Source organism: Manacus candei, unplaced genomic scaffold (genome assembly GCF_025592945.1).
Source record: "Manacus candei isolate 608988 ecotype Guabito, Panama unplaced genomic scaffold, ASM2559294v1 h1tg000047l, whole genome shotgun sequence".
NCBI lineage: Eukaryota > Metazoa > Chordata > Aves > Passeriformes > Pipridae > Manacus > Manacus candei.
The window spans coordinates 2,999,124-3,026,244 of record NW_026138095.1 but is presented as its reverse complement, the minus strand read 5'-3'; the positions used below and the strand labels follow the sequence as shown (position 1 = coordinate 3,026,244).

At 39.5% G+C, this 27,121-nt stretch overlaps 1 protein-coding gene across 4 annotated transcripts in view; it reads left to right on the top strand.

The window, feature by feature from the left end:
* CEP112 (centrosomal protein 112) overlaps positions 1–27,121 on the top strand; it is a 155,433-nt gene that overhangs the window by 39,375 nt on the left and 88,937 nt on the right. For 3 of the 4 annotated variants that reach the window (XM_051797644.1, XM_051797643.1, XM_051797641.1), the window contains exons 17-19: positions 1,250–1,329; positions 15,522–15,657; positions 18,943–19,050. In XM_051797644.1, the coding sequence (XP_051653604.1) occupies positions 1,250–1,329; positions 15,522–15,657; positions 18,943–19,050 (324 nt within the window). The remainder of the gene's footprint in view (positions 1–1,249; positions 1,330–15,521; positions 15,658–18,942; positions 19,051–27,121) is intronic. The other variant, XM_051797642.1, reaches the window with a different exon arrangement.

Here is a 27,121-nt window from a genome sequence, read left to right as displayed (position 1 = left end):
TTGCCTTCAAGTGAAGGAATCATGAAGTCTCTGGTGCAATCTGTTCACTTGAAAACCTACCCATTATCTAATAATCTTTATGAGTCTACAGTGGCTGTTGCTGTGAGGATACTTAAACATCAAACAAATAATAGGTAGTAACCCTAAATGTCACTGTTTGATTAAAGGTGCTTATCTGCTGTATCAGGAACCAGTTAGACTAAATGGCTTTACAAGCCAAGGAAACACCTGCTTTTTATAAATAATCCACTGCTTGTTTTCCAAACATTCAGTTCAGCATAGGAACAGGGACAGATTATTCCTGAGAACCATTCCTAAACCAGCTGTTAAATATATAGAATTTACCAGGTTTGGCAATACCTTCTTTACTCTGATAGACAGCCCATGGGTTTGGAGACTCTTAAAACCCAGCTAAGTGCTCAGACCATCCTGGAGTGAACACCCACAAGGAATTGCTCACAGCAGAGAGTCTCTGAATTTGGTTTTTCATTGGACTATACATTTATTAGAACACGTTTTTCTTTCTTGTAGTGACTTAATAGCATGCAATATTACAAATGACTGCGAGTGAATAAAGGATTTCCTGGGCTTCTCATCTCATGGAGAAAAATCTTGTTCCTTGAGCAATCCTAAAGGAATGCAAACTCTTGTACTTCATCTGCCTTTGGCAGAAAATATTAGGAAAACTCGTGGTTTGCACCACTCTTGGGAGATTGCCATAGTCAAAGATTCTTATACCTATTTTTGAGTAATATTATTATTATCATCATCATTATAATTATTATTACTACTTGTTTTATTACTGCTATTCCTCAGGATGTTTATGTAAGATATTTACATTTGTTACTTTTATTGTGGTAAGAATTGGTAAGTGATTGGCTTTGGGTGTTCACAAGTTGGTAAGTAGGAGCCCTGCACCCTAGAGAATGAATACATGGCACTATTTTAGGCACTGTACTTACCTAAAGAAAATGTAATTCCCTTTTCTTCTGTAATTACTGATATTTCTTTATTGTAGAGAATAATATTCACTTTGAGAATCAAAATAGCTCTATTGGCTCATATTTCATCTCTCTCTTAATCTCTACTTTTGCATTTTACATAATTTTAGAAACCTATAGATGGTTCTCTGCATCAACGCAAAAGAAATGCGTGAATAGTTTTTAGGATTAAAAAAACCATTTATTTCTTTTGAACTGTGGCATTGTTTTAGCTAAAACATGGCTGGTTTTTTTCCTTCAAATGGCAGATTAATGTCATTCAGAACGATCTGGATAAAGAAAGAGGGGATGCTCAGAAGAAAATCCGCAAACTGGAAGAGACTTTGAAGTAAGTGAACATGGAATAATTGTTGAACCATCCCTGAGGTTTTTAGTCAAATTTATGTAACAAATTTAGGCTTTGTCTCATCTAATGGCCTTCTTATAGTTTGACTGGGTTTTCTTCCCATTGTAAAGCTGCATTTTTGGGGTTCTCAGTCGACCAGAAGAGTGGAAAAAAAGTAAAGCAAGAACCAAATCACCCAAATTTGTTGACTTTTGAGTGGTGGGAATTGAGATTCCTGATGTCAGCTGGTCTTGGCTTCTTAAATAAAAGGATCTGGGTTCAATTCAGATTGGATTCATTGAAAGTAAATAATCCAAACTAAAGACTTGTTGCTTGGGGCTATTTTAGAGGAAGGGATAAATTTGAAAGATGTGTTTATTTAAATGGTATTTTACCTTGATGTAGTATATGATGTTTGTGATTTTATATTTTACTTAATATCCATAAATTACAATTCTAATGTGGATTTTTCCCCATTGATGCCACACTTTTTTGTGTGAATACTTGTTTTTCACATGGATCTAAGGCTTGGAGAAGTGTCTGCAGCAAACAGGAGACACTTTTTATTAAGTAACTCGGTATTTTTGCCAACCTTGTACATTAAAAAACTAATCAGGACACCCCAAGTTTGATGTTTTGTGAGCAGGGGAGTGGTTTACACACAGCAGATACACAGAGGACAAGATCGACTCTTGTTGTGCTGCTTCCATTTTTGATTATGTAAACTATTATTTCCATGTGTTTATCCAGTTTAAATTGAAAGTTATGGAAATAATTTTCAGGGAAAACAGACTATTCTGAAACAAACCAGGAGTTACTTGCTAAAACTATTCAGTTAAATATTACAATGTACCTTATCTGGGCTGAGAGAGGCAAGTGAAGATACTTTTATTCAATAAAAGTCACAGAGCTGAAGTCTGTATTTCTTTATTTCTGTAATCTCTGAGGTATTTGGCATAAATAGAGACTATCTTAAATCACTACAGACATTAATAAAAATTCCAGCTTTTAATCTTTAAATTCTTTACACTGACTATTATTTATAATTTTGGGGAGATTGAATTGTTATCAACTGCACTTAATCTTTTAGTATTTTACCATCTGATTCGTTGATAACGAAGTTGCATTAATTTTCTTCCACATCTTTCAAATAAAGTGTCAGTTTGCACTTACTTATGTTAATAAAATCAGTCTGACTTTCCAGTCCAGGGGCTGCTCGGGATGGATTCCCCATGTGGGTGCTCTCAGTGCAGAGTAAACACTCCCCAGGCAGTAACTGTGAAGTGGGTGAGAGTGCTGGGGGGGGTTGAACTTTAATTTCAGATATTCCCTGGCTGTAGTTAAGCTTAGGTTTAGCTCTGAGTTGAGAGCAAGGATTTGAAGAGTGAAGTTTTAGGGCCCACGAATTAAGACGCCGTTGGCAGAGACCGGTGCCAACCTTGTGCTTCGTGTGAGTGGGTCCTTGGGCCAAAACTGGGCATGGATCAGCTCCTGGGATCAAAGAGCCCTGGAGACTGTTCAGCAGGTTAAAAATGAGCCCTGGAGACTGTTCAGCAGGTTAAAATTCATTTGCTATTTCCCCTACAATAATTGATTAATACTGTTCCTGGTTTTCAGTGTGTCTTCTACTGCAAACTACTCCCACTCCTCTTGTAGAGTAGTTGTCCCAGGTTCACTTCCATGTCCTTTGACACTCTGCTTGTCTCATGCTTTCTTTTTTTCATTTAATTTTTTTGATTCAGGGTGTTAAAAATTTCTTAAATATAACCATATATAACTCTCCCAATTTAAATGGAAAATGTTTTCGTTTTGGAGGTAGCTTACTCTTTAATAAAAATCTCTGCTGCTGCTCTTTTGGTTTTTATAGCAGGGATTTGGGGTTAATTTTGAGATTAGTAATGGAATTAGTAATTCTAATATGTAATTATTTTGTAGTGGAATAGAAATAAAAATTAGCTTCCACATGTGTTTTTGCCTAAATGGAAACATAAGTTTGGCAGATTGATCAGGGTGGATTTGTGCTCCTAAAGATTAAAAATATTGTCTTTACAGAAATATGGTGCCCTGGTTTAAGGCCAACATATATTCCACTGGATGGTTCTTTTAGATTTCAGCTCTGGTGCCAAACCTCTGGGTCTGGTCTCTGTGCTTTCCTGACCAGGGGTGTGTTGGTAAATGTGGCTGCTGGGAACAAACTCACGTGCCCAGGATGGAGGAGCTGCTGATCCTTCAGGGATGGCTTTCTGGAAGCCAAGCCATTAATTTAGCACCAATGTTTCTGGACTATACTAAGATTTTTTTTTTTGTGTGTGTGTTTGCTTATATAGGATATGTATGTAGTAATAGATAAGGAACAGTGATATTTATTGTGGCAGAAATGGATGGTTTCCTTATGGCTCTTTTTTATCCATTGCTGCAAAAATTAGTCCTTTGAACAATCTCTTGCTTTTAATGAGTTCACAGGACCTAATATCTTATGTAAAAATGCTTTATTTTGCTGAATTTCTTTGACTACTGTCAGAATGAAATTAGGTAACTACAAGCTAAGGCAGACACAATAAATCTTGGGAAAACAACCTTGTCTTGCATGAGATGGGTGAAAATATAGTTCAGCATCTTCAATAGGAACAGTGCCTTGTGGAATTGCACCTCAGAACCCAGTAGGTGCATCAGTGATTTCTCATAAACTACTTTGATGTGAATGCACTTTGATTCTGAAATGGCCACAGGATTATACCTTGAGGAGCTGGTGAGCTGCAAGCACAAGGAAAGGGAAGTTGCAGACATTTTAGTGGGATTTTTGTTGTTATTATTATCATCATCATTATTTTTGTGACAGCAAACAGTGCTGTTGCAGTTTCAAACGTACCCACACCGATGCAGAATGAAAGTGATTTGAGGCATTGTGTGGAATAGTAAAATCCACATTTCTAAAAGTACCTTTCACTTCAAGAAAAAACTGTGTTGCTGCAGTTTCAATGCAGAAGTGAGTTTACATAGTTTATGGAAGGCTTTTTTTTTTCCTCTTCTGAAGTTTATGGTGGAAAAATCTGTCAAACCCAAACCTTTTGCAAAGGAATTGCTCTAACACTCATGGCTGTTGGTGGTGACTTGTAGATATAAAATTCCTATTTACTTCTGCAGTGCATGTCACAGGCATTGCCTGATAGCAAAAGTCACTCTAAGAAGTGCTCCAAGGGTTTTTCTAGAACGTCCTTTAAATGGCATTTCTACAAGAACAAAGTTTTCTTAAAAAGCTTCTCTGTAATTACTTGGGGGGAAAGGTTGTTTCTCTAATCCCTGTGGTTTGGTTGCATAAAATGTGTCACCAGAGTGGGTTGCAAATAGGCTCCATCTCTGCTGTTCTTATCTCATATTAAGCAGAGGAGTAGGAAATAAAGAGGTATATAATTTGTCACAGTACAAACTGAGTGGAGTAAAACAGAAAATAAGAAAAAAATCTGTACCCATTTGTGGCTGAAGAAATTTTATTGCTGACTTTATACAATGTTGTTGCCCAGAACATCTCCTAACATCATCTCTTATGTCTTGCTGTGTGGAATTGGATGCTTATTTATTAAGTATGTTTATTTTGCCTCTGCTAATATTTTAATATCAGAGTCTTTCATATTTTTAGTTTACTGGGCTGTAGGGAAATGTTTCCCTTTTTACTGAAGATTACAACCACGATGCCAGCTCAGTTGTCACTGAGCCACTTCCCTTCTGGAGGCAGGATGGTTTGGGTTGGAAGGGACCTTAAAGATCATCTTGTTCCACCCCCTGTCATGGGCAGGGACACCTTCCACTAGCCCAGGTTGCTCCAAACCCTGTCCAACCTGGCCTTGGACACTTCCAGGGATAGGGAATAGTAAGTTAACAACTACATAGATGTGTAGAGTTTGTCAATCTTGAGTCAGAGAGATTTTGGACTAAACTATTAACACACTGAGGACTTTGAGGCTGTGGTCATCTGGGACCTGCATGGAAGTGCAGAAGCACCTTGTGCTGGTTTCTCTGAAGGATGGTTGTGATGATTCTCATTTACTGGAGATAATTATGGGATCTGATTTTAATGCTTTTTGCTTTGCATATCTCATACACAAGCATGTATTTCCTTATGCTTCTGAAATGCAGCTTTCCTGAGTTCTTGTTCTTCTCTTCTGTAGTGTGATTCAAGGAAACAATTTTTAAAAAGTCCCATTAGGGGAATTGAAGTGAAACTCCACCTGTACAGGTGCAGACATTGTAGCTGAACACTGCAGAGTCAGGGAATGGGTGCACAACATCTCCAGTCTGATGATTCACAACCTTCTCCCTCTCATTCTTTGCCTTTTTTTTTTTTTTTTTTTTTTTTTTTTTTTTTTTTTTTTTTTAAGCCTGTCTGTGGAGCCAAATCTCAGCCCTTTGCAAGTGGGGATGACACAGAGCAAATGCTGAGCAGCTGCTTTATTCCAAGTCACTTAATAAAATTGTTTGTTTACATAAGGAACTACCAACACCTCTTTTTTTTTTTTTTTTTTTTTAATTTTTTTTTTCCACGGCTTCTCTACCCCTCGTCTGAACTCGTTTAAAATTCTTCTGGGGAAGAAAGAAGGGCTAAACTTTCCAGAAACCAGCAAAACTGCTCCTATCCAGTAGCAGATTTTCACAGTGGTTTCTAAAACACACACGTGCAGTTTTCACGTATTTTTGGTATTTGTTTTAGGTGGAAGTTCTAAAGGTTTCCAGCCCTTTCCATGGTGTGAAAGTGGTGCCTGCAGGTGTTCAGTACAATGCAAAAATGAAAATTATTTACCTTTCTTGTCACATATATCCTTGTGTATGTACACATGCTTTCTCTGGGTATCCTTGATGTGAGAGTCAAGCAGAAGAAGCTGATTTTCTCTTTGGAGATGGTGCTGTGGAGTTTCCTCACTGTAGACTGAAAAATACTCATTTCACTGCTTTTCCTTATTCCAGTGTGTAGCTGGGGCAGTGTTTGTACTTCCCTTCCCCATCCTGGACTGCTGTTTCTGGGGGCTTTTTCAACTATGGTTCAGTGATACTAATTTATATTTTAAATTACAGTTTTTGTGCATAGTGTAGTTATTACTGCTACAAGGCTTTGCTTCATAGGAAATATCCCATAAAAACGTGTTTGAGCTTTTATTTTACTAAATCAAGTTGGAAAAAACGTTATTTTGGGAAGGAAATACTTTTTTTATTGGTATTAATTATTCTTCTTGAAACCTTAGTCATTTCTTTATTCAAGTGGCTTCTACTTGTGTCATCTCCTGCTGTGGTTTGCCAGACATTTGGTTATTCTGGATCATTCCTTACCTGACATTTTCACAAGATCCATGGACCTGGAGCTTTTCTCAGTTTTTAAACTTGGTATTGATCCCTGTAAAGCCTTGGGAGAGTGGCTTTGATACCACACTTGCTAAAAGCAGAAGTTGAGAGAAGGCTTGTGTTTGTTTGATCTGAAAGGCTCTTTTTGCTTTAGTCAGACTACATAAAAATACCTCCAGTTTTAGCACCAGAAGCTGTATGTAAGGGTCTTCTAGTCTTTATGATTACTAATATCCTGCAAAATTCCCATGGTGTTTGTGTAATTTTTCCTTTCTCTGTAACATCACAGAAGGGACAATGTAAAGGAAGTGAGGGTACAGAAATTTGAGAGAAATAAATGTTGAACATTCTGCTGCTGAGCTAATAAAGAGAGAAACAGATGAAGGGAAGGAAAAATAAACATGTGTCATGGTTTGAATCTTGTTTTCCCCCAGAGGCTAGAAAAGTGGTAGACCCCAAGGGGTGGAAACCCCTGGAAGTTTTAGAGTTCTGTCCAATGGGTGCTCCTGCGAAAATGTCAACATCTCACCGGAAAAGAAGAGCTGTAGTTTGGTGGTTGAGGAGACGTGGCCATGTTGTAGAACCACGAGGAAGGGGCTCTGAGCCCCTTGGGCCCTCTGGGCCCTCCCAGCCCCTGGCTGGGGGGGGCTGCGGGGACCTGGAACAGCATAAAGCTGGGCTAGGTGCCTGTAGTTATGCTGGGAGATGTTTTCTCCATGGGCGCAGAGCAGCAGCCGGGACTGACCAGAGAAACGGTGGCAGAGAGCCAGAGATAAGACCTGGACTGAAGGAGCAGCAGAAGACATGCAGCACCAGAGAAAGGACTCCTGGAAGGAGAGCCGGGAAAAAGAGAGCCAGCAGCTGAGAGACAGAGTTCTGGGGGTAAGACTGTACCAGTCCCCCAAACTCCTTTGAGATCCCTCTGAGAAAAGAGGGAGATGGACTCCTATTAAGGAGAAGAGTTTTAGACATGCAGCACCGGAGAGAGAGAGGAGCTGAGAAGCTCAGAGCGTCCCGGAGCTGGACCGGGACGGCCAGAGGAATGCGGGGGGAGTTGACCTTGGTTCCCCCCCCCTTGCACTGCTGCCACGGTGGCAGCCTGAGAGACAGGGCACAGAGGCCCTGCAAGGAGCTGAGTCTCCTGGAGATACCAGACCGTCACGAAGACCCCCCTGTGTCTTCGTGATATGACCGTGGTGATACGACCTTGTCTGGGGTTACGAAGCCCACGGAAGACCCCTCGGTTGGAGGCGATGGGGCTGAGAGAGGCTTGAATACCTCCCTCGTGGATGCTGGCAGAAATCCAGCTATCAGCTGCTGCATGTGGAGAAGACAGACAGACTGCTGCCTCAGAAGATGCTGCTGCTTAAAGACTGGAAGGGATCTGTCCTTCTTTCCCTCCTGGACTTTTATTTGGAGGGGAGAAGAGATCTGATCCACTGTAAATACATATCTCATGGTAGAGATAGTTGTGATCATGTGTATAATGTGATATGGTATTTATTTGTATAGTCATTGTAATATATTTCCCTTTCCCCTCACTTTGAGTCTGGTGTGTGTTTTGTCTGGAAAAACCCATCTCACATTAAGTTGAGATGTGGGAGGGGGAATGGAGCTAGGGAATTGGATTTTGGGGTTATCTCAAACCATGACAACATGTAAAGATGGAAGGCAGAAGGAGGTAGAATAAATAGCAGTGAAAACAATTTCATTTTGTTTGCGGTTTGCAGTCGTGCAGTTGTTAGATCCCAACATTTTAAAAAGAAGCTGTAGTTGGACTTCTCAAAATTATATATAGAAATTATATTTTGGAAAAAAAATGTGTGATTTAGAGTGAATCTTGATAATTTGATTGTACCAAACCCTTTGAGAACTTTAAACAGCTGCTTCTTCAAATACTCTTGTATGGGCTCCTTGTGGTGGTGTGAGTCACAAATGCCACTGAACACAGAAAAACCCAACAGCCTGGGAATCATCAATGCAATGATAAATAAATAAAGGCACTGATAGCTTTAACCACAAGCTAATTTTTTAATTTCTTTTTGCCTTTCTTGCTCCTCTTAAGTTGAATCCAGATTCTGAATAATTGCTGCTTGTTGTTAATATTTTTAGGATAATTGCCTAAGAGTAGCTTTTTTCCTGTAGTTAATTCCTTTTTTTCCTTGAAAATGAAGTATTTGTGTGTGGAGGGGAATTCTTGAAGGAATGGAAAAGCTATTACTATTTAAAGCCGGAAATAATTAAAGAAATATGAGCAGGCATTGTCTTTAATTCCAAGTGTTGCAATAAAGTGTATTGTTAAGAGTTTATACTCATGTTCATTGTGTTCACCATTATCTTTTATTAAAATGTTGAGTGTTGTCTTGTTGCAACAGTTCCAACATGATGACAAAAAGCCAAGTCTGTGATTTAAAACCAGCAGTAACGTGATGTGGCTGAAGGAGTTCTGATATAGTTCCACTCTTTAAAATAGGGCTGTGTGTATTTTTTTTTTTTTTGGTATAGGGTGGGTTGTTTTTTTTTTTTTATCCCTCCTCCTCTAAGAATCAGTGGAAAAGCAGCCAGCTGTTCTCCACTCGGGGATCTGAGAGCATCTGAAACCTTTTAGAGCAAAAGCCAGTCAAAGTTTCCAGCATATTGTAAACATTCCTGGAGCCCCGGCGAACGCGACGCCGTCACCCTCGCTCCGGGGGCCACGACGTGAGCCCCGAGCAGAGGACACAAAAATGTGGGAGCTTTGTTTAATTGCCCTCACTTAAAAGCAAAAAAATAAAGTGTTCTAGTAACTATTTACAGCCTTTCAGGTTGTTTTTTTTCCCCCTCCTCCCCCCCGTTTCTCTGGAGACCTGCTGGCGATAATGAAATATGTATTGGGAGGAAAGCTCCGGTTGTACCGAGGAAAAAGAATGTAGCAGTTGATTTTTAGTCCTTGTCTCTGGGACTGTCATGTCCCTCAAGATGGTTATAGAGATATCATATGACATCCCTCTAGTGATAACAGCTATGGAAATGTAGAACTGTATGAAATGAAAGGTGTTGCCTCGTGAGGTGAAGAGCGTTGGTGTATCAGGCTATGGCACTTAAATACTTGCTGTAATTGCTATTCTAATAATTAATGGAATTAAGGGTTATTGCTATTGCATTCACTAAATGGATATACAAATAATTGACAAATGTCAGAATTGCAAAAGGGTTCCCTTTGACATCTGTGTATTTTATATATAATCAGTGCATTATATTTTGGGCACTACATAGCCTTGAAATATTGATGGAATGAGAAAAGCCTTCAGTTGGCTAAAGAAAGTCTTACAGAGGATTGAACTCAATTAGTGATTGTTAAAAAGCATGAAATGTTTCAGGCTGTCATCTTTTTTGGGTCACTTAAAAACTACAAAATAGTACAAGGAAAAAACTTTGATCCTTGTTGTTGCTTGATGATTAGGATGACTCCAGTTATGCTTGATAATCTTAATTTTGCTTTCACTTTTTGTGTACTTTGTACAACTTTCTTTCAGCTTCGTCAACAACACAACCAACCTTCACTGAGGAGTTGAAGTTAATCATTCAAACAATACTTTTAACGAAACGAAAATTGTGAAAGTCCATGTCCACTACACCAACCTGAGAAAGGGATGAACTGAGTGGATACTCATTATCCCTCAGAATTAAATTTCTGTATTATCCATTACAACATGGATATTATTATTCTGAGTCGTGAACTATGATAGTGCAATTATTTTAGCCATAAAAATATTTACCTTAAGTAAGTAGAATAACAGCATGAGTTCTGCATCCTTGTACCTCCTTAACAGGCTTAATCCTGGTGCTTCGTCCTCATTGTCTTGGGTTTGCCAACCACTCTTGGCTCTGTCAGTCCTCACACATCTTGGGCTGTGCTTTGTTAGTGTTAAGTGATTCTTCTTGCCTGGCTCTTCTCCTCTGCCTGGTGATTTCTCACATAGTTTGTCCTTCAGATGGTTTATTTTATTCTCCCCCCAGCTCTCTGTGCCACAGCGCTGCTCTCTGATCCCTACCTTCCCTTCTCTGCACCTCTTTTCTGGGTATCTCATGAATCTCTTCAGTGTCTGTGTTGCTGACTTGCTGGTCCACCTTTTAATTACAGTCTTGTCTCGTCTTTTCTGAGCCATTATCTCCACCTGTCTCTCTGATTCCCCCCTCTGTGTTCTCCTGGTTGAGGTTTAGCTGCCGTCTCAGCATGGAAAAGCCATGACTATTAATCTCTGTCCTAATCCTCCTCCCTCGATAACTGAGCCCCTGTGGTCTTTCATATATGTGGTGCATCTAAATCTTGGAGACAGTTTCTGCAGCGTTGAGCGAAATTATAACGTTTTCCTTTCCAGCCACATTTACAACACTGGCCCAGCCTTTTCAGCCACATCTCATTCATCATTTCCTAGTTGCTGTTTTTATTCTGTTTGCACAGCACCTAGCACAACAGTACCCTGTCATTATTATAATGAGAAATAGTTATAATAATTATTAGTGTGTTTAACCGATGTCTGGTTAATTTGTGAGCCATTAATTTTGAATGTGATGCATTATTCTTCCTATTTCTGTGTGATACTATGCACGTGGAGTATTATTTACTCTGAATTCATTAATGGCTCTAAGTAGTGGTTTAGTTGTTAATGTTATCTCATGATTTATTTAAAACATAAGTATATAGTTTAAAATAATAATTGTATTGTAAATATTCATTGTTATAGCTTACTTGAAGGAATGCAGACCAGCTTTTTGATGTTAACATCTCAAATTATGCAAACTGTAAACAATTTATAAGTGGATTTGTGCTTTTTCTCATAAAGACAAGCTCATCTTATTCTTAAAATTGGGGAGCGAACGACGGAATTGTTCTTGGCTTTATATTTTTGCCTTTATTTCTTTGAAATGCTGAAACAAGTTAGAATGCTTTCTAACAACTTCGAAATATTAAAGTGCCCAGGGACAGGGTAGGGATGGTGTTTTGAAGGCAATAAATATTTCAGCTTCACATTTCAGTCTTTCTTCTTCGCTGCTTTGATCTGGCTTTGGTTTAGTTATCATTCCGCTTGAATGACTTCACGCCGTCTTTCTTCCTCTCCACACCAAAAAAGAAGTGTTCTGCACATATTCCATATGTCTGGGTGCTGCCATAGTAGGAGAGGCCTTGTTTTTTCCTGGAATATCTGCCTGTGGAGTTGGATACTCCAACCACGGCTGGGTGGGTGCATTTAGACCCAAAGCTGGCGCTTCACCATCACCATTTGTCCAAAACAGCAGAGCAGGAAAAGCAAAGTTGTTTTTTTGTGTATTTCAAAGATTTGACATTTCTACTGAAGCATTTTTTGTGTAACAATAAACTAACCCAGCAACCCCTTCTTTTACAAATACGTGGGACTTTAGGCCTTGATACATTATTTATGGAGTTGAAATAGTCGGTGTTCTAGGAGTTAAGTCAGAGGGGCTGCAGCGTGGAGTGGCTTTTATTGGTTGTGGCACCAAAATGTGGTGTCATGGATCTTGCATTTGGGTATAAATTGAGTTAACTGCTGCCATTATGTAGAGTCCTGATGGTACTGAGGCACCTCCATGTGAGAGGCAATCTGGGATCAGGAGCAGGACTGTGGGTCAGCTTATATTTCCCTGTACAAAGTCAAATATCTGTGTCTGTGTACTGGATGGGTCCTTGTGTCTGTAGCTTATACACAGAACATACTAAGAGGAAACTCCTGGAATTTGCTTTTGCATGGAAAGTTTGGGTGTGTCCATTCTGTTCACATGTGTGCTTACACTCCTAAAGGGTTTTAATTTAATTTATTGAAGAGACTGAGACCCAGACAGGTACCTCTCCTGCTCTTGGGTGCTGTTGGAATGGTGGGAACCCTGTGAGTAACATATTGGTTCATCCAACATTTGCTGCAACATCCCAGGTTTAATTAACCTCTCCTGTAAATCCCTGGATTGCCCCGTGTTTCATTAACGTGACTTGCAATGCTGTAATGTCTCTGTGTTTAATTGTTACCTCTCAGAAAACATTTCAGGAAGCAAAGCAAATATTTTATGATTAAGCATGAAGAAAAAATATGTAAGATGTTTGTATTTCCCATTTATCAGTACATTTCAGAGAACTGCTTTCACAAATTGTAACTCTGGACTTCAGAGTCAACTTTCCCTGAGATGGTTTGTGCTGTGTAAGATTCCTGGTTCCGTTGCTGTATCCTTTATACACTGAAACAAAAGGAATGTGCTGCTTTTAAAATTGGGGCCAAGGAGTAAATTCACCCTGTTTTTACATTCAAGCCGGCTCAGCTTTAGGGGATTTAAGTGGTGTAATTGTGTTGTCTTGGGCCCCACAACTAGTCCAACTGAAAAAAAAAATAATCTTCAAAGTGAATATTTTAGTGCTTCATGCAAGGCACATTGCTTGGTGTCTTGGGAAGAAAAAGTGAAGCTTTTCTTATATTTGTGAACCAAGGGCCATTGTTGTACAGGTTTTCTAAGCTTCTGTACAAATCTGAACTGCACAAAAAGTGGAGAGCTTTGGCTCCCACATCCCTTAAAAATGAAGTTTTATTTCTGGTTATAATGAGATGTTGCATTTATTCATGGGATTAAGTCCTTAAAAGAAAGGAAGGTGCATAAAACCAGATTCCTAGGAGTTTACATCATAATATTTCAAAATAAAAATAATCTTCCTAAGGAAGAAGATGCATAAATTTGGAGCCTCACTAAGGGCACGAGGACTGACATCTCGTCCTTTTGTATTAGATTTGTTCTGTTTCCATCTGACTTGACCAAAATTGTCTCGTGACAATTTGGGTTTTGGGGGATAACTGAGCCAAACACCTTTGCAGCTGGAGCTGATGGATAATGAGCTTTTCATAGCACTTCAACCTCTGGAAGCATCACTGGTTGTGCCCATTCTGAGAAATGGTGGAGGAGTTTTGTCCTTGCAGTTGTGATCTTTTGGATCCTCTGCGGTAGAAATTTAAATCCTGAATGATCTTTTTGACACTTGAATTTAGATGGGGGGAAAAAAATGTTAATTTGTTGGTTTTTTGCTGTGTAATTTTTATTGTCTAGTGAATGAATGGAGAATATGGTACTTTATTAATAGATAGATTATGCTTTGTCCTCAGAGGACTCTAGGAAATGGAATTGATGAAAATAAAGCATATCTGTGTGGATGTGATGGATACTCTCTAGCAAATTTGAAGAAATTTGCACAGGTCCTCTATGAACACAAACCCAAAACCCCTAAACAATTATCACTGGAAATGTGATACAGGATGTTGTTGTGTTTTCCTCATTTCTGCTGGGTAAGAAAGGTATTTTCCTTTTCCTGTAAGGAGAAGAGCAGTCTCCCTACGTCTCAATTATTCCATCAGCTGTAAGGTACCAAAAGAATTTATTTTTCTTTAAAATATGCATCATGAAAAAACCTATAAAAGTAAACAGTAATACACTGACTCAGGGCTTGTGGCATTTCTTTGATCTCTTTGCTAATGGAATTACCCTGCTCTCCTCCACTGCAAACAGCCCCTTTGTGAAGATGTAGGATTATGTTCTTTGTCCCATTGTCAAAGTCTGGTCTGAAAACCACAGAAGAGGATGTGAATACTGTAACTTTGGGCTTGGCAGCTTCCTGACCTTTCTGAAAGGCTCACTCAGTGCTGCAATAGCTACTCCAGTGCTGGCAAGGTGACAGACTGGGTGAATTAGCTGGGCTTTTCCGTCTCTTATGTGTCAGAGTCTTTGTTTTATATGGAAATAATTTCTGTCAAAATGGGAAATTTGTCGTGAGGTACTTCCTCTCTGCCTGTAAAATGAAAATGTCAGCCACAGGTCTGTTTGAATGTGTCTTCTGTTACAAGCCATGGGTGGAGCCAGCTTTGTCCAGCGATGCCACCGTCACGTTTCCCGGTGTCTTAATGCGAAGTCAGGCAACTCCTCTGACCTGTGGCAATAGAAACGTGTCACAGAAAGTTGCAAACACTGCCTGGTTGCTTTCTGTTTGAGGAATCACATCAAAACTTCTTAAATATTTACTGGTCACCAGCGATTTTGTCTGTGTTGTGGCAATATGATGTCCATCTCTGGTTTTTATTATAAAATATGATAGATTCGTTGCTTATTGATAAACCATCATGCCTGAGAAACCCAGCCCTGATTTCTGTAGATGTCTCGAGTTTAATATGCCAAATAGTAGAGGCTGTTCATATAAAATATCTTTGCATAGAGATTTAACATCTGCAAAGGCTGAATAGGTATTACAGCATTATGGGTTTCTAATAGATTAAGAAGGTACCACATGTCACGCATTACCCTGCTTTGCATTTTGAGATATGCCAAGCAGGGAATAATCCTGCACCTTGTCTGAGCAAAGATGGCACTGGGATAATTTTTTTATTTTTTATTTTAATGGGAGTAGGTGATCATGTTAAAAGGAATTTGTTTAAATATTGGGGGGTGCGTTAAATATAACTTAATTAAATCTCGTTTGTTATTAATTATATATTAAATTTTGTTCATGGAATCTCGTGTAATGGTGGGATTAAAAAAAGGGACTTCTCCAGCAGGTAGTGAAGCATTGAAGTCAACACAGACTTTGAAGGTGGAGGTATTGTGAGCTCTGAAGGCCGTGTTTGGGCGTGCGAAATCCAACCGGAGAAAGCGAAAATAACTCGGGCCTTCCATTCCCTTCTTCAAAGCCCTGCCAAGGGAAGTTGGGCAGAAGCTGGGACAGGAAATTGAAATCTGAATACTTATTTTCGACTGATCGGGTTAAAGGCCTCTCTTTTACACCAGCACACTCGTTCTTTTATTTGATACTTGAACTCTGAAAATTTTCTGTGACTTTCTAGGGAGAAGGAGGAGCAGCTGAGGCGGGTGACGGAGGTACAGAGGCTGCAGGCCCAGCAGGCAGGCGCTGCCCTGGAGGAGTTTAAGCGGCAGGTGGAGCTGAACTCAGAGAAAGACTCTGCAGAAATGAAACAGCGGGTGAGGAGGTCACAATGCCAGCCTTTCTGAAACTCTGGCGCAGTGGGATAGCGGATTCTGATCTTATAATGCCAGAAACATGCTCCACTTGAGAGTGCTACATCAAAATCTTTCACAATGTAGTGTCTTTGCCAGCAAGTCAGAAAGGGATGGTGGCAGTTGTTTCATCTTTCTAACAAAGCCCGAGTTGTCATTGTTATAAAGATATCTGCAGTTATGATACTGATTAGGGATTTTTCAGGAGTGAGAGTATAAAGTGTTAGTTTATACACCCTATGGAACAACGTTTGTCATTTTCCACTTAAACGTGTGTCTCTTCCTACTCTTTTCCCAACGACTCTGTCTTCCATTAATGAGCTCCTGTAATCAGTTGGAGCCCAAGCAGGGGCAGGGCCATTGTGGCTGCTGCCAGTCATGTGCGCAGGATGGAAAAATCCATTTTTCTGTCCCTAAAAGACAGGGGCTTTAATTTAAGTAACAAGATTTTATTGGCTCCAATTTCTCACAGAGCAAATAGTAGTTAAACCGTCCCCTCTGGGACTTCACAAAATGCAGCCCAGGGGGTGAAATCAGGAACAAGCAACAGGTGATGAAAAAGAAGGGGAGGAAAGGGATATTTCCTTAACTCCCTCGTGTGGTTGAGATCTCCAAGCATAACTGCAGCTTGTAATTCTGCCTGACCATATACTCAGTGTTCCAAACTCACCTACTGTAACCCAACCTTGCTGCTGACAGGAGGGTGCTGCAGGCTGGCACTGCAATGGATTGCTCAGGATGCTGGCTTAGAATTGAGGAAATTCTCTTTCTGTTGCTGTCATGAACTTATTTTTATGAAAGTCTTCATTGCTGGTATTTTGAAGACCCATGCAGACAGCAAATAATAGAAAAAAGCAAGAACAAACTTATAAAAGCAACAGGCATTCAGCAAACTGGACCCACGAGGGCAGTACAACAAATCCTACTATTTTAATCTGACATTCTCTGTGCTACATAACTCTCCTGCAATTTCTTCAGGATGACTTAAAGTAGTACCCTATTTCTGCTCCAAAAGAGATATAGTCTCATTCTAGAAAGACTAGTAATAGTTTCATTTGTTTAAAAAACCTCCAGCAAACAAAACCAGTCCAAACCTAAAGAAAGTGCAAAAGAATTTGGAAAACTTAAGTCACTTGTAATTTTAAAATGACAGTAGATTTCTTTTAGAGTTCTGCCACAGTCTGGGAAATTTTGAAAGTGAGTTTTACTGTGCTCCGTGAATTAGCCATAGGTTTACTCTGTCCCTACTTGCCTGCTAAAATCTAGAAATAGTAAATGATTTTTGTACAGTTGAGTAACACTGTTCTGCAGGAGCCAAGGTCCAAGGAAATACATCAAAGGAACACTGCTGTGGCTCTCTTCAGAGCTTTGGCTTTTGCTATGATTCTGCATCCACATACTCTTTAGATAAATCACCTGATACATTGGAACATACTGGAAAATTCCTTGTTTTGTGGTTAGGTGGGATGTGTCACTTATAAAACAACAGCTGCAGTAGCCATAGCAACGTTGTACTTCTAACTACATTAGAAATACTGGGCTTCTAAAGCCATTTTTGGGGTGTGGTAAAGTTAATTATGAAGATGAGTAGGATGGGGCTTGGCATTTTCAGTTCTTGTAGTCAATATTGGATTCATTAGTCTGGCTGTGTGATATTTTTTTGCCATCTGCTTCCTATTTTGTCGAGCTTGTGATTATTAAGAGTCACCTGATGCCCACTGATGGGGGAGTGGTGGTTTTTAACTGAAGGATCTGCTTTTTTTTTTCCCCAATAATAACCAACAAAAAGAGGAACAATACATAGACTGTGTCATGGTACTTTAGATCTGGGGCTTCCTGGGTTTGGCAAATAATGATCAGGAACCTTCACTGCACTCGTAGGAAATATATGAATGTGACCTAATGAGTAAACCACAAAAGCCAGTAGATTTAAAGAATCTTTGCATATGTTATTATTTCACATTTTAGAATGTTTTCATTCTGTTAGGAAAAAAAAATCCTTTAATACAGTAACAAGACCTGTTATTTTTCTGGGTTTTATTGACCTGAGTAAAGTGTGGCCATGGATGTGCAATCTGAGTAAGTTTGGAGCGGGAGGAAATTATTCATAAAATGTTCATTGAAGTCCCTTTTCTTAATGGCAGTTAGTACAGTGAGGTTCAAGAGCTGCTTCCTTTCTATTCTATTTTACTACTTTCTAGTTGGCCAACTGCTCCTAGTCCTGCACCTTCCTCTCTTGCAGAACTACTTTCCAATAAAATACTTTTCCCACTCCGAGTGCTGCCTTTTCTCCTCTTTCCTGGCTTGGGAGTGATGTCCAGGCCAGTTGGCACAGACATCTGTTGAAGGCTGAGCACTCCCTTAGGCCAAGCAGGATTTTGGCTTGTGGTTCAGGAATTCATGTGTTTCTTCTTTTTGTGTAGCAGATGGGCTTGTGGCAGCACTGCCCCTCCCGACCCCTGCACCCTTTGCTCGTTTTTAGGGAGACATTTTTTAGGGAGATGGTTTATTCACTGCTTGTGTTGGGATCTAGATCTAAAAGTAATTGATGAGTATGCACTGCAGCATAGTTTTATATATATATATATATATATATATATATGTATATATATATATAAATATTCCCCTGGAAACATGCCTGATGTGCAGCTAACAGTTGTGCTTTTGATACAAAAGCCTTTGTTAATTGAGTTGTGAAATTGCTTCCTTGATGCTGTGTGCTGGAATCTGTGGGACTCATTATTCAGAGGCGATGACTATCTTCAGAGAACTTCACTTGCAGCCAAATAATTCTCTTTTAAGTTATTTTCTGATTTAATGTAAACTTACTTTAAATGTGCAGTTTATGCACTGACTCACACATGATTTCCCTTGAATTTCCACAGGCAGTGTGTTTTTGAGTGAAATATATTTGAGTCTTAAATGTGTCTAGAAAAAAATATTCACTTAATTTTGATGGGATGTTCACCACTGTTGAGTGAAAAACTGAGTCAATACTTTGTAATTAGGGAGTGGCATGACATAAGTGATCACTCTGTCTTTGGGTAACTAATAATCCTGTAGTGACTGAATATTCATTTTGACCACAAACGATGTTGTTACCATTCCCAACAAGTGATATTCTCCTCTTTGATGATTTACAAACAACTGTAGAAACATCAGAACATTTCAAGCTCTGCCTTTTTTTTTTTTAAAAAAAGAAAAGAAAAAAAAGATTAAATTAAATATTCCCTTTCTTTTACCATGTAGATGGCAGAGGTTGAAGCTGATCTAAGCAGATCAAAATTGCTACGGGAAAAACAATCCCAAGAATTCTCCTGGCAGTTGGAGGAGGTCAAGAAAAACTATGAACAACAGGTCAGTGGCTTTGCTCCTTCAGGTGGAGGGGAGGAGGGACAGCCCTTCCTGCAGCTGTAGGTCAGTTCCTGGGGCAGGCTTAGCCCTGTTCTCACTGTGTGTTTCTGTCCTTCCTATAAAGACACAATTTATAGATCTGCAGAGTTGATTTGTTGGGGGATGGAGGAGGAAGAGCCCCCACAGAAAATATTTTTGTTTCCTCTTTGTGATCCTTTGTACCTCCGACTCTTTCAGACTGTTTCCCAGGCTTACAGGTGGCAACACCTATTTTCATAATCACCAGATTAAGTTATTTAATGCATTATCTGTTTTTCTTCTTGTCGAGGAACAGCGGTTTGTTCTTTTTATCATTTTGAGCGTGGGGTGTGTTCCTACAACTGCTTGTTTTGGCCCACTGATGGTGATTTTTCTCTCTTGTAAAGTAATTTCAGGGTTGGGGAATATTCAGGAAACATTTGGGTGGAGACAAGAAAGTTGAGTTCAGTAGTGTCATGGAGTGTGAAGGGAAAAAAACAGAAGTAGAAGTAGACAAATTGTTGCATGATAGAGGTTTGAGAGCTGCACAGCTGGACAGCCCATCCCAGCTGGTGTAAGATGCTGCTTGGTCACGGAAGTAAAGTGGCCTCTGTTGGTAACACCTGTTAAAGGATTAAAAGGTTTTTTTAGTGCTTCATAGGAGTAATGTGATTAATCCATAGAAGTTCTCTCTTATCAATGTGGATGTAAGTTTGCATTTCCACCAGGGGATGTGGTTTCATTTCTTTTCATCCTCTGTGCTGTAAGGGGATGAACCACTGCAGTTGGCTTTGGCACGAGACCTGCTCTGGCCCATCTGGAAGGGGCTTTTTCAAGGAATTAAGGAGCAAGATGGCTTTGGTGGGTGTTGGGAGAGACCTTTGCCTGTGCTCAGGAGGAACAACAAGTGTGTTTTGTGTAGGAGGGAGTTTGTTGGTTCAGATCAAAGTATTTTCCTTGTCCTCACTCAGAATTATCAGTGTCAGCACTTGAGTTGCCAGGATTTTGTTCTCAGTCTTAGGAACATGATTGAGAGAGGTAAATACTAATCTGCAGCGTATCAGGAGTTAGGACATTCCTGTTCCTACCTACAAATGGTAATTTTTTTCTTTATTATCCATGGTAAGATCTACCAAGCCATAGATAAAATGTTCTGCCCAGTACTCAGCTGGCTTTGCTCACTAAAGGCAAATGATAATGTCTTGTGTTATCATGGTTGGGTTTTATGTGTTTTCTTATACCCCCAGTCCTATTATATTTACACCTTCTGGAGACTGGATCAAAAAAAACCCAAACCCAAGAAATTAATGTGAGGGTTAAAATGGTTTTGTTGACTCTTTTTACATTGCTATTCTGTAACAATGTTGATATTGTGGTCAACATCAGTGAGAGCCTTTTCCACTCAGAGGACAAGTTTACTACTTCCTTTTTATTTTATTTAGGATAGCTGCTTTTACTGTAAGAAAGAACAGCTAGGCTTTATGAGACATCACTGGAACCCAAAGGAAAGGGTTTCAGCACTGAACAGCTAAACAATGAGAGCCTCAGAAGAATTTTCAGCAGAATCCTGTTTATGCCCTTTCTAAAAATTTGTTTCTCTTTGTACTTCATTTGGAATGTTCTTTGAAAACTTGTGAGCATGAAAAATATGTGACCCTTCCTACAGATTGCAGTGGGTTATCACTGGAAATGATGTTCCTTTTGTATGGTCCTTTCTGCTGCACAAAGCCCCTTCAGCCCCACCACGGGGCAGGATGAGCTCAGTCCTTCCACACTTAAAATTTCCTTTCAGTAGTTCCAACTTCTGTTTCTCTGTATTACCCTCTATTTATGCTTCAGAGCTCCTAAACCATTTTTAAAGCAGACTTTTCCTTGCCTTGTTTTACTGCATATTTCTTTGGTTGTTACTTGGGGAGGAATAGGCTGATTGAAACTGTTTAAATAGAGCAGTAAATTAGAACTGGGGATACATTTCACCAGGGCTCTTGCAGACTTCCACTTGGAAATGACACCCAGCCAAAATCCTGGATATTTTAGCTACCTGAAAAATGTAGTAATTGCTTTGAGATGTTCTGCCTCAAGTGTTTGAATCTAATTGTCAGTTGGAATTTACACACAAAGGGAAGGAAAATTGACCCTGAGCTCTGTTTTGAGTCGCTTGGCACAGCGAGTGGCAGGAGTAGTGCTGAAGGCACACTGGACAATTCACCTGCCCATAAATTTAATCAAATTGGTAATGGAGAACCAAATTAACTGATGTGTTATCCTGTTCTCCAATCTGAGAAATATTTTGGAAATGTAGGGACTTGGGAGCTGTGGTTTCACCTCTCTGCTTTATATGAATAGTTGCCCGTGCTTCACAGGACTCTCCTGGAATATTGATTTACAAGAGATTACTGCTGTGAACATGTTGGTTGTGGGGCTGAAAGATTACTCTGCTTGAAGCTTAACCGCAGTGATGTGTTATATATTGATATTTATCTGATATTTTTAACAACAAACGACCTGATATATACCGATATTTATGTATTTTTTTCTTTTGCTTGAAAAAGAATTAGGACAAAACCATATAAAACCATGGCAGTTTGTTAACTTTTCAAATGCATTGAAATCCATTAATAAGGTGAAGAAGAACTTTTGGATCTTGCAGTATGTCTCTCTTGGTTCCAGCTTCATCTGATTCAGTGCCACTTGCTTTTGAAGTATCCACTGAGAACACTCTTAGAGAGAAACTGGTGGCTTTTTTTTTTCTTTCTTTAAATATACTTTAGCTCAACTTTGTTCTACTTGCAGCTGTTAGATTTGAAAGTATATTTTGAAGAAAAAAATAACTCCAGCAGCACCACAGTTCCTATCTGCTGGGAGCAGCTGCTTTCGGCACTTCAAAGCCAGTGGACACCACAGTGAAGGCCTCAGCCTTTCCTGCCTTTGAAATGGTTGCAGGATCTATAGTTGGGCTTTATGGCACTGTCAGCACAGGAAAAAAAAAGGTTGTTTGGTTTTTTTGCACCCCCTCCCTTTATTTTTTTTTTTCAAATTTTTTTTTCCTGCTTTCTAACAACATCCCCAGTTTAGCTCCCAATACCTGGGAAGTGTTTCTGCTGAGTTCACTTTCATATTTGAAAGAGCATGTGCCCAAGTAATACATTTTAGCCAAATTTGACAGAAAAGTTAAAGAATCTGCTGTTTTTTCCCATATCCATGTCATTGGAGCACTTTCTGAGAGCACATCTCTCGTGATGAGTGGTGATACCCCAGCAAAGAGCCTGTGGAGGGACAGGGCTTCATGCAGGGATTTCCAAGCAGGCTCAAACACATACTCACCTTTGTTTCAAGCAGGTTTTCATAAATTGTTGTGAATGGAACACTTTCAGTGAACTTAATGTGATCTTAATGTTTAAATGACATTAACTTGTCCTTTAAAGCAATAATAATCACTGTGATGACTGTTACACCCATATTTTGCTATGAGTAGTTGCTGAAGTGCTATAACTGAGTGAATGTGAAACAAATGAGATGCAAAATTAGTAAGAGAGCCAAAGTCTAGGAAATATTGTTTTCCTAACAGGGAGAGATCACACTATGAAACAGCTTATGAGTTACCGTGGTAGCAGGTTGGTGTTACCTGATGAGTTATGGCCATGCCTTCTGAGATTAGATGCCAACCTAAATATATAAAATAAGCCTGTTGGTTTGGTTAATCTTTAACTGTGTTTATTCTATTTAAAATAATTATTCATGCTTCCATAGGAAAGTGGGAAGCTTTTACGTGATAGCTGAAGAATCTCCCCATATCTCAGGAAATCCTTTCTTGCAACATTTATTGTTGAGTTCTTCTCTAAAACTTGTGGAAAAAATAGAGTTGTCATCTTGTCCTCTTTAGCCAAATAAGAAAGAAAGAGGACACCTTCAGAAATATTTTACTGGGCATTTAACAGAATCCCTTTGAAATCATGCTAAAGATGAGTAAATAGTCTATCCCTTTAAGTTGGGAGCACAACAAAGGTGTGGTTGAGCTTAAATATGCCTTTTAGATTAAAGAAAGAGAAGTAAAGAAGTGCAAAATCAGCTGGTTAAAAGTGAAAAAGCATGTCTGCAATCTCACCTGCCAGCAGCAAGGACAAGTATCTGAGGTGGTGTTGGGAAGTCATTCTTATTTTAGCAGTGTGCTGCAGCAGAGGAAATTATTGAGAGGAAGAATGTGCTTTAGATCTTTCTGTTTGTCTTTTATAACTTTGTGTGAGGTTAATTTAAAGAAAAGAGTAGCTTCTCTCAGGTAAAACATTAATTTGGTAATTACAACCATTGTTTTTATACACAAGTGTATGTATTTAAAAACCAATGCCTTATTCAATGCCACTTAATATCAAGGTTCAAAGCACAATCTCATCCTCAGTTGCTTAAAATAATTCTAAAGCATTATTTAGTTCAACATGTAATAGCTGGGCATCTTTCCTGCTAATTTTTAGCTGTTTAACTTTGTGCCAAGGGATTTCACCAGTGTTTGGATGATCAAGGCTGTGATGATGTTGTTTTGCTTTTGCTTAAAACTGCAGCGATAATTCCGTGAAATGCTGGAGGTGTGGGGTATTTTTGACCTGGGTGTGTTTTTATCTGGAAGTGTAGGGTATTTTTGACCTGGGTATGTTTTTATATTTTTCCCTTAAGGACCTACCCAAGTGTATTTAGGTAATAAACATTGCTTAATTCAGGCGTTCGAGAGTTCCTCATCAAAACGTTCTGAAGAGCCTTGCAGAGAATTTCCGTGTTCTCTCTGGGAAGTCGAGCCAGAAGAATTGGTGTATGACAGAGTGGTGTAAAGGCTGTGACCTCATGAGAGACAGGGGGGAAATACAGCATAGGTCAGGAGTAGAGTAAAAAATGGAGATTAAGCATTGACTCCAAGAAACTGCTGTGTCTCGGGGATGGGACTTGGAAAGGAAACTCCTCAGGGAAGATAAGTCCTTTTCTGGTTTTTTCTAGCTTCTCTTTTACCAATCTGTCACCCACTCAAGTGAAGAAAATACTTACAAAAGACCTACTTGAAATCTGCTATTCCTCACACACACACCAATGTTCCAAGTGTTTCTTAGCTGTACTTTAACCTGTTCAGTTTTATTCTGAGATCCACAATCCATTTTTAATATGCTGGTTTAGTTATGAGGACAGTCTTTGTGAAAAGCTTTGTTCCTCTCCTCTTTGTCTGTAGTCTGAGATAATTGAAATACAGTCTGTTCTTGCAAGGAGGCCAAATGAGCACGGTAGTAGAAACTCTAAATTTTTCATGTCATCAGCAACAAGCTGCATAAATTTCATTTAATAAATTAATCTAGGATGCATAAACGTTTGCTTTGAACCGTCCTAACACACAGATGAATGCCTTTTGTGCAGGATATCTGAGGAATAGTTTCTTCAATCAACATCAACTTTTCACTTTATAGCTAAAACTCACAAATGGGAAAAGGAGATGAATTTAACCTCCGAGTGAAGAGTGGGTGGAAATCTTCTCATGGTACCATTGCTGTTTACAGAATTGTTAACTAGACAGATGGGTATTGGCACTGTCTCCTTCAGGCATCTAACTTTGTGATTCAGAGTTAAAAGCCTGAGCTCCCTGTATAGTCAACAGAATCAACTTTGAGGGGAGGAGGGAGAGGGGAGACAGTTCCAGGAACACAAACGGGTGCCTGCAGGAAATAGCGAGCGAGGCGGCGAACGGCTGCGAAGTCGGTTCTCAGTGTTCAAAGAAGGTCCTTGGATAAACTCTGAATCCCCAAACAAAGACTATGTACAGTAAATTCTGTAGCAGAGCCTGCTACAAAGAGGCCCTCGCAGTGACTCAGGGTCTGTTAGTTTGTGAGGAGTGTTTCTGGTTTTAGTGGCGCGGGGGGGCCGAGGAGGGGACGGGGCCTCCTCGTGTTCATCCTGGTGCCGAGTGGGATTTAATCACGGGGATGCAACTTCATTTCAATACATTGTGGGCTTACAGGGAGACTGGAGAGGGGTTTTTTGCAAGGGCACGTAATGACAGGACGAGGAGGAATGGCTTCAAGCTGAAGGGAGGGTAGATTTAGATTAGATATTAAGAGGAAAATTTTACTATAAGAATGGTGGGGCCCTGGCACAGGTTGCCCAGAGAAACTGTGGCTGCCCCATCCCTGGAAGTGTCCAAGGCCAGGTTGGACAGGGCTGGGAGCAACATGGTCTAGTGGAAGGTGTCCCTGCCCATGGCAGGGGGATGGAACTAGATGAGCTTTAAAGGTCCCTTCCAAACCAAACCCATTCCATGATTTTTAAAAAAAATTAGCTTGTGCCAGGAAGACTGGGCAGATAGGATTGAGGTGGCGTTTGTGTTGCCCATACTTTAAAAATACTAGAATTCTGAGAGGCCTTTTTAAGTAAAAATGTACAGATCAGGTATATAATTTTACATACATAGTCAGACCAGTCAAGTGTATTGTCGTAGGATAAATCAAATTGCAGCTTAGCCAAAGACCAGCTTGTTTCTTTTAGAGAATTTCTTGCAGTTCTTAGTTTGCAGTTGAAATAGAATTATTAGTGGTTGATGAAAAGGTGTAAGTAAAACAGGAAACACAGGCATGCCAGTTAAATTATTGCAACCTGCAATGAAATAGAAAGTCAAATGCATTTGCTCTGCATGTACATTACCCCACGTGCACTTGCTGCTTCAGTGGTAATGTGTGGTTCTGCACACATCATTTTTCACTGTCCCATGTGCCCTTGGCTCGTTATAACCCTTATATCTTGGGAGTACTTTGTGTTCCAAATGACAGAAAAATCTAAAAAAAACCTGTGTACATTTAAAATCCATTTAATTTACCTGTTCCAGAGGAGTTCTGGTAAAAGAGTTGTGGTTTTCTCCCTTGCCTTGCAGTGAAGATTCTTCTTTTCTACCCAAAGTTATGCTAAGCCAGAGCCCAGCATGATTAATACTCGTTCCTCCAGCCTGCTAGGTCAGATTACTTTTAGAAGGAGTATTTGTGGAGATGGATAATCCCCATATCCTCACGAAACATGCACGTTTATTTATAGGCTGAGGAGCCAAAAAACGCCTGATTTTACTGGAGTTGTTATTTGGGGACAGATCATTGCTGGTTTTGAGCAGGGTAAATGATGGAGACACCTGATGTACAAACACTTTTAACTGCTTTTAAGATAGAAATACTGCAAATAGATGTGCTGTGGGCCTCCTGCAGAGTGAGTTTAGCTCAGTTCTTTGCCGTGACATGTGTAATACATTGGTGGCTTCTCCGGCCCTCAGAAGTTCAGTCTTGCCAAAACAGTGCTTATAAAACCATCCTGCCATGCAAAACTCTATTTTATGTAGGTGTTACTTAAAATATTTCTGGAATTGCGGACATAAATTTACATGAATTTTCATACTTTGGTGTCAAATATTTATTGTAGCAGTTACATTTTTCAAAGGGGCAGTGAGCTAACTAATTTCCTCTCCCTCCTTTGGGGACTCTAAAAAGAATTTCAAAGGCATACTTGTTCTTGAGAACAAGTTGAAATTGTTCTAAAATTGAAAAGCCTAAACTCAGCGTGTGATGTAAAAGCAAAAACTGGATAGTGGAAGGTCTTTTCTATATTAGGGATTTTAAAAAGGTATTTGCTGGCGTTGATTATATTAAAAGTATTTGGCTTCTGAAAATATCTCCTGCAATCAGCAGGCTGTTTATTGTTGACCTTTGTTCTTCAGATGTGCTGAGAGCAGCAGGATTTCACTTGGGGTCTTTAGATTGTCTCTTGTTTTAGCAGGTTGTCCTAAAGCACCTCCCCATTGAGTGCAGTTCATCAGCTGGGGTTGTCAGTGCCCTGGGCATGAACCACGTTGCCAAATTTGTTTGGCATCTTCTGTGTGTGTAAGGGAATAATAAGAGACTGTGACAGTTTCTGGATTAATCATTTTTAGCTTTTGTTAAGAATTTTTTCTTTTTAAAATTCTTTTCTCTGCAAGAGTAAGGAAATAGTGTTACATTTCAGTTAAAAGCTGAATTTAAAAGAAATAGTGTAATTAAAAGCTAAGTTTAAA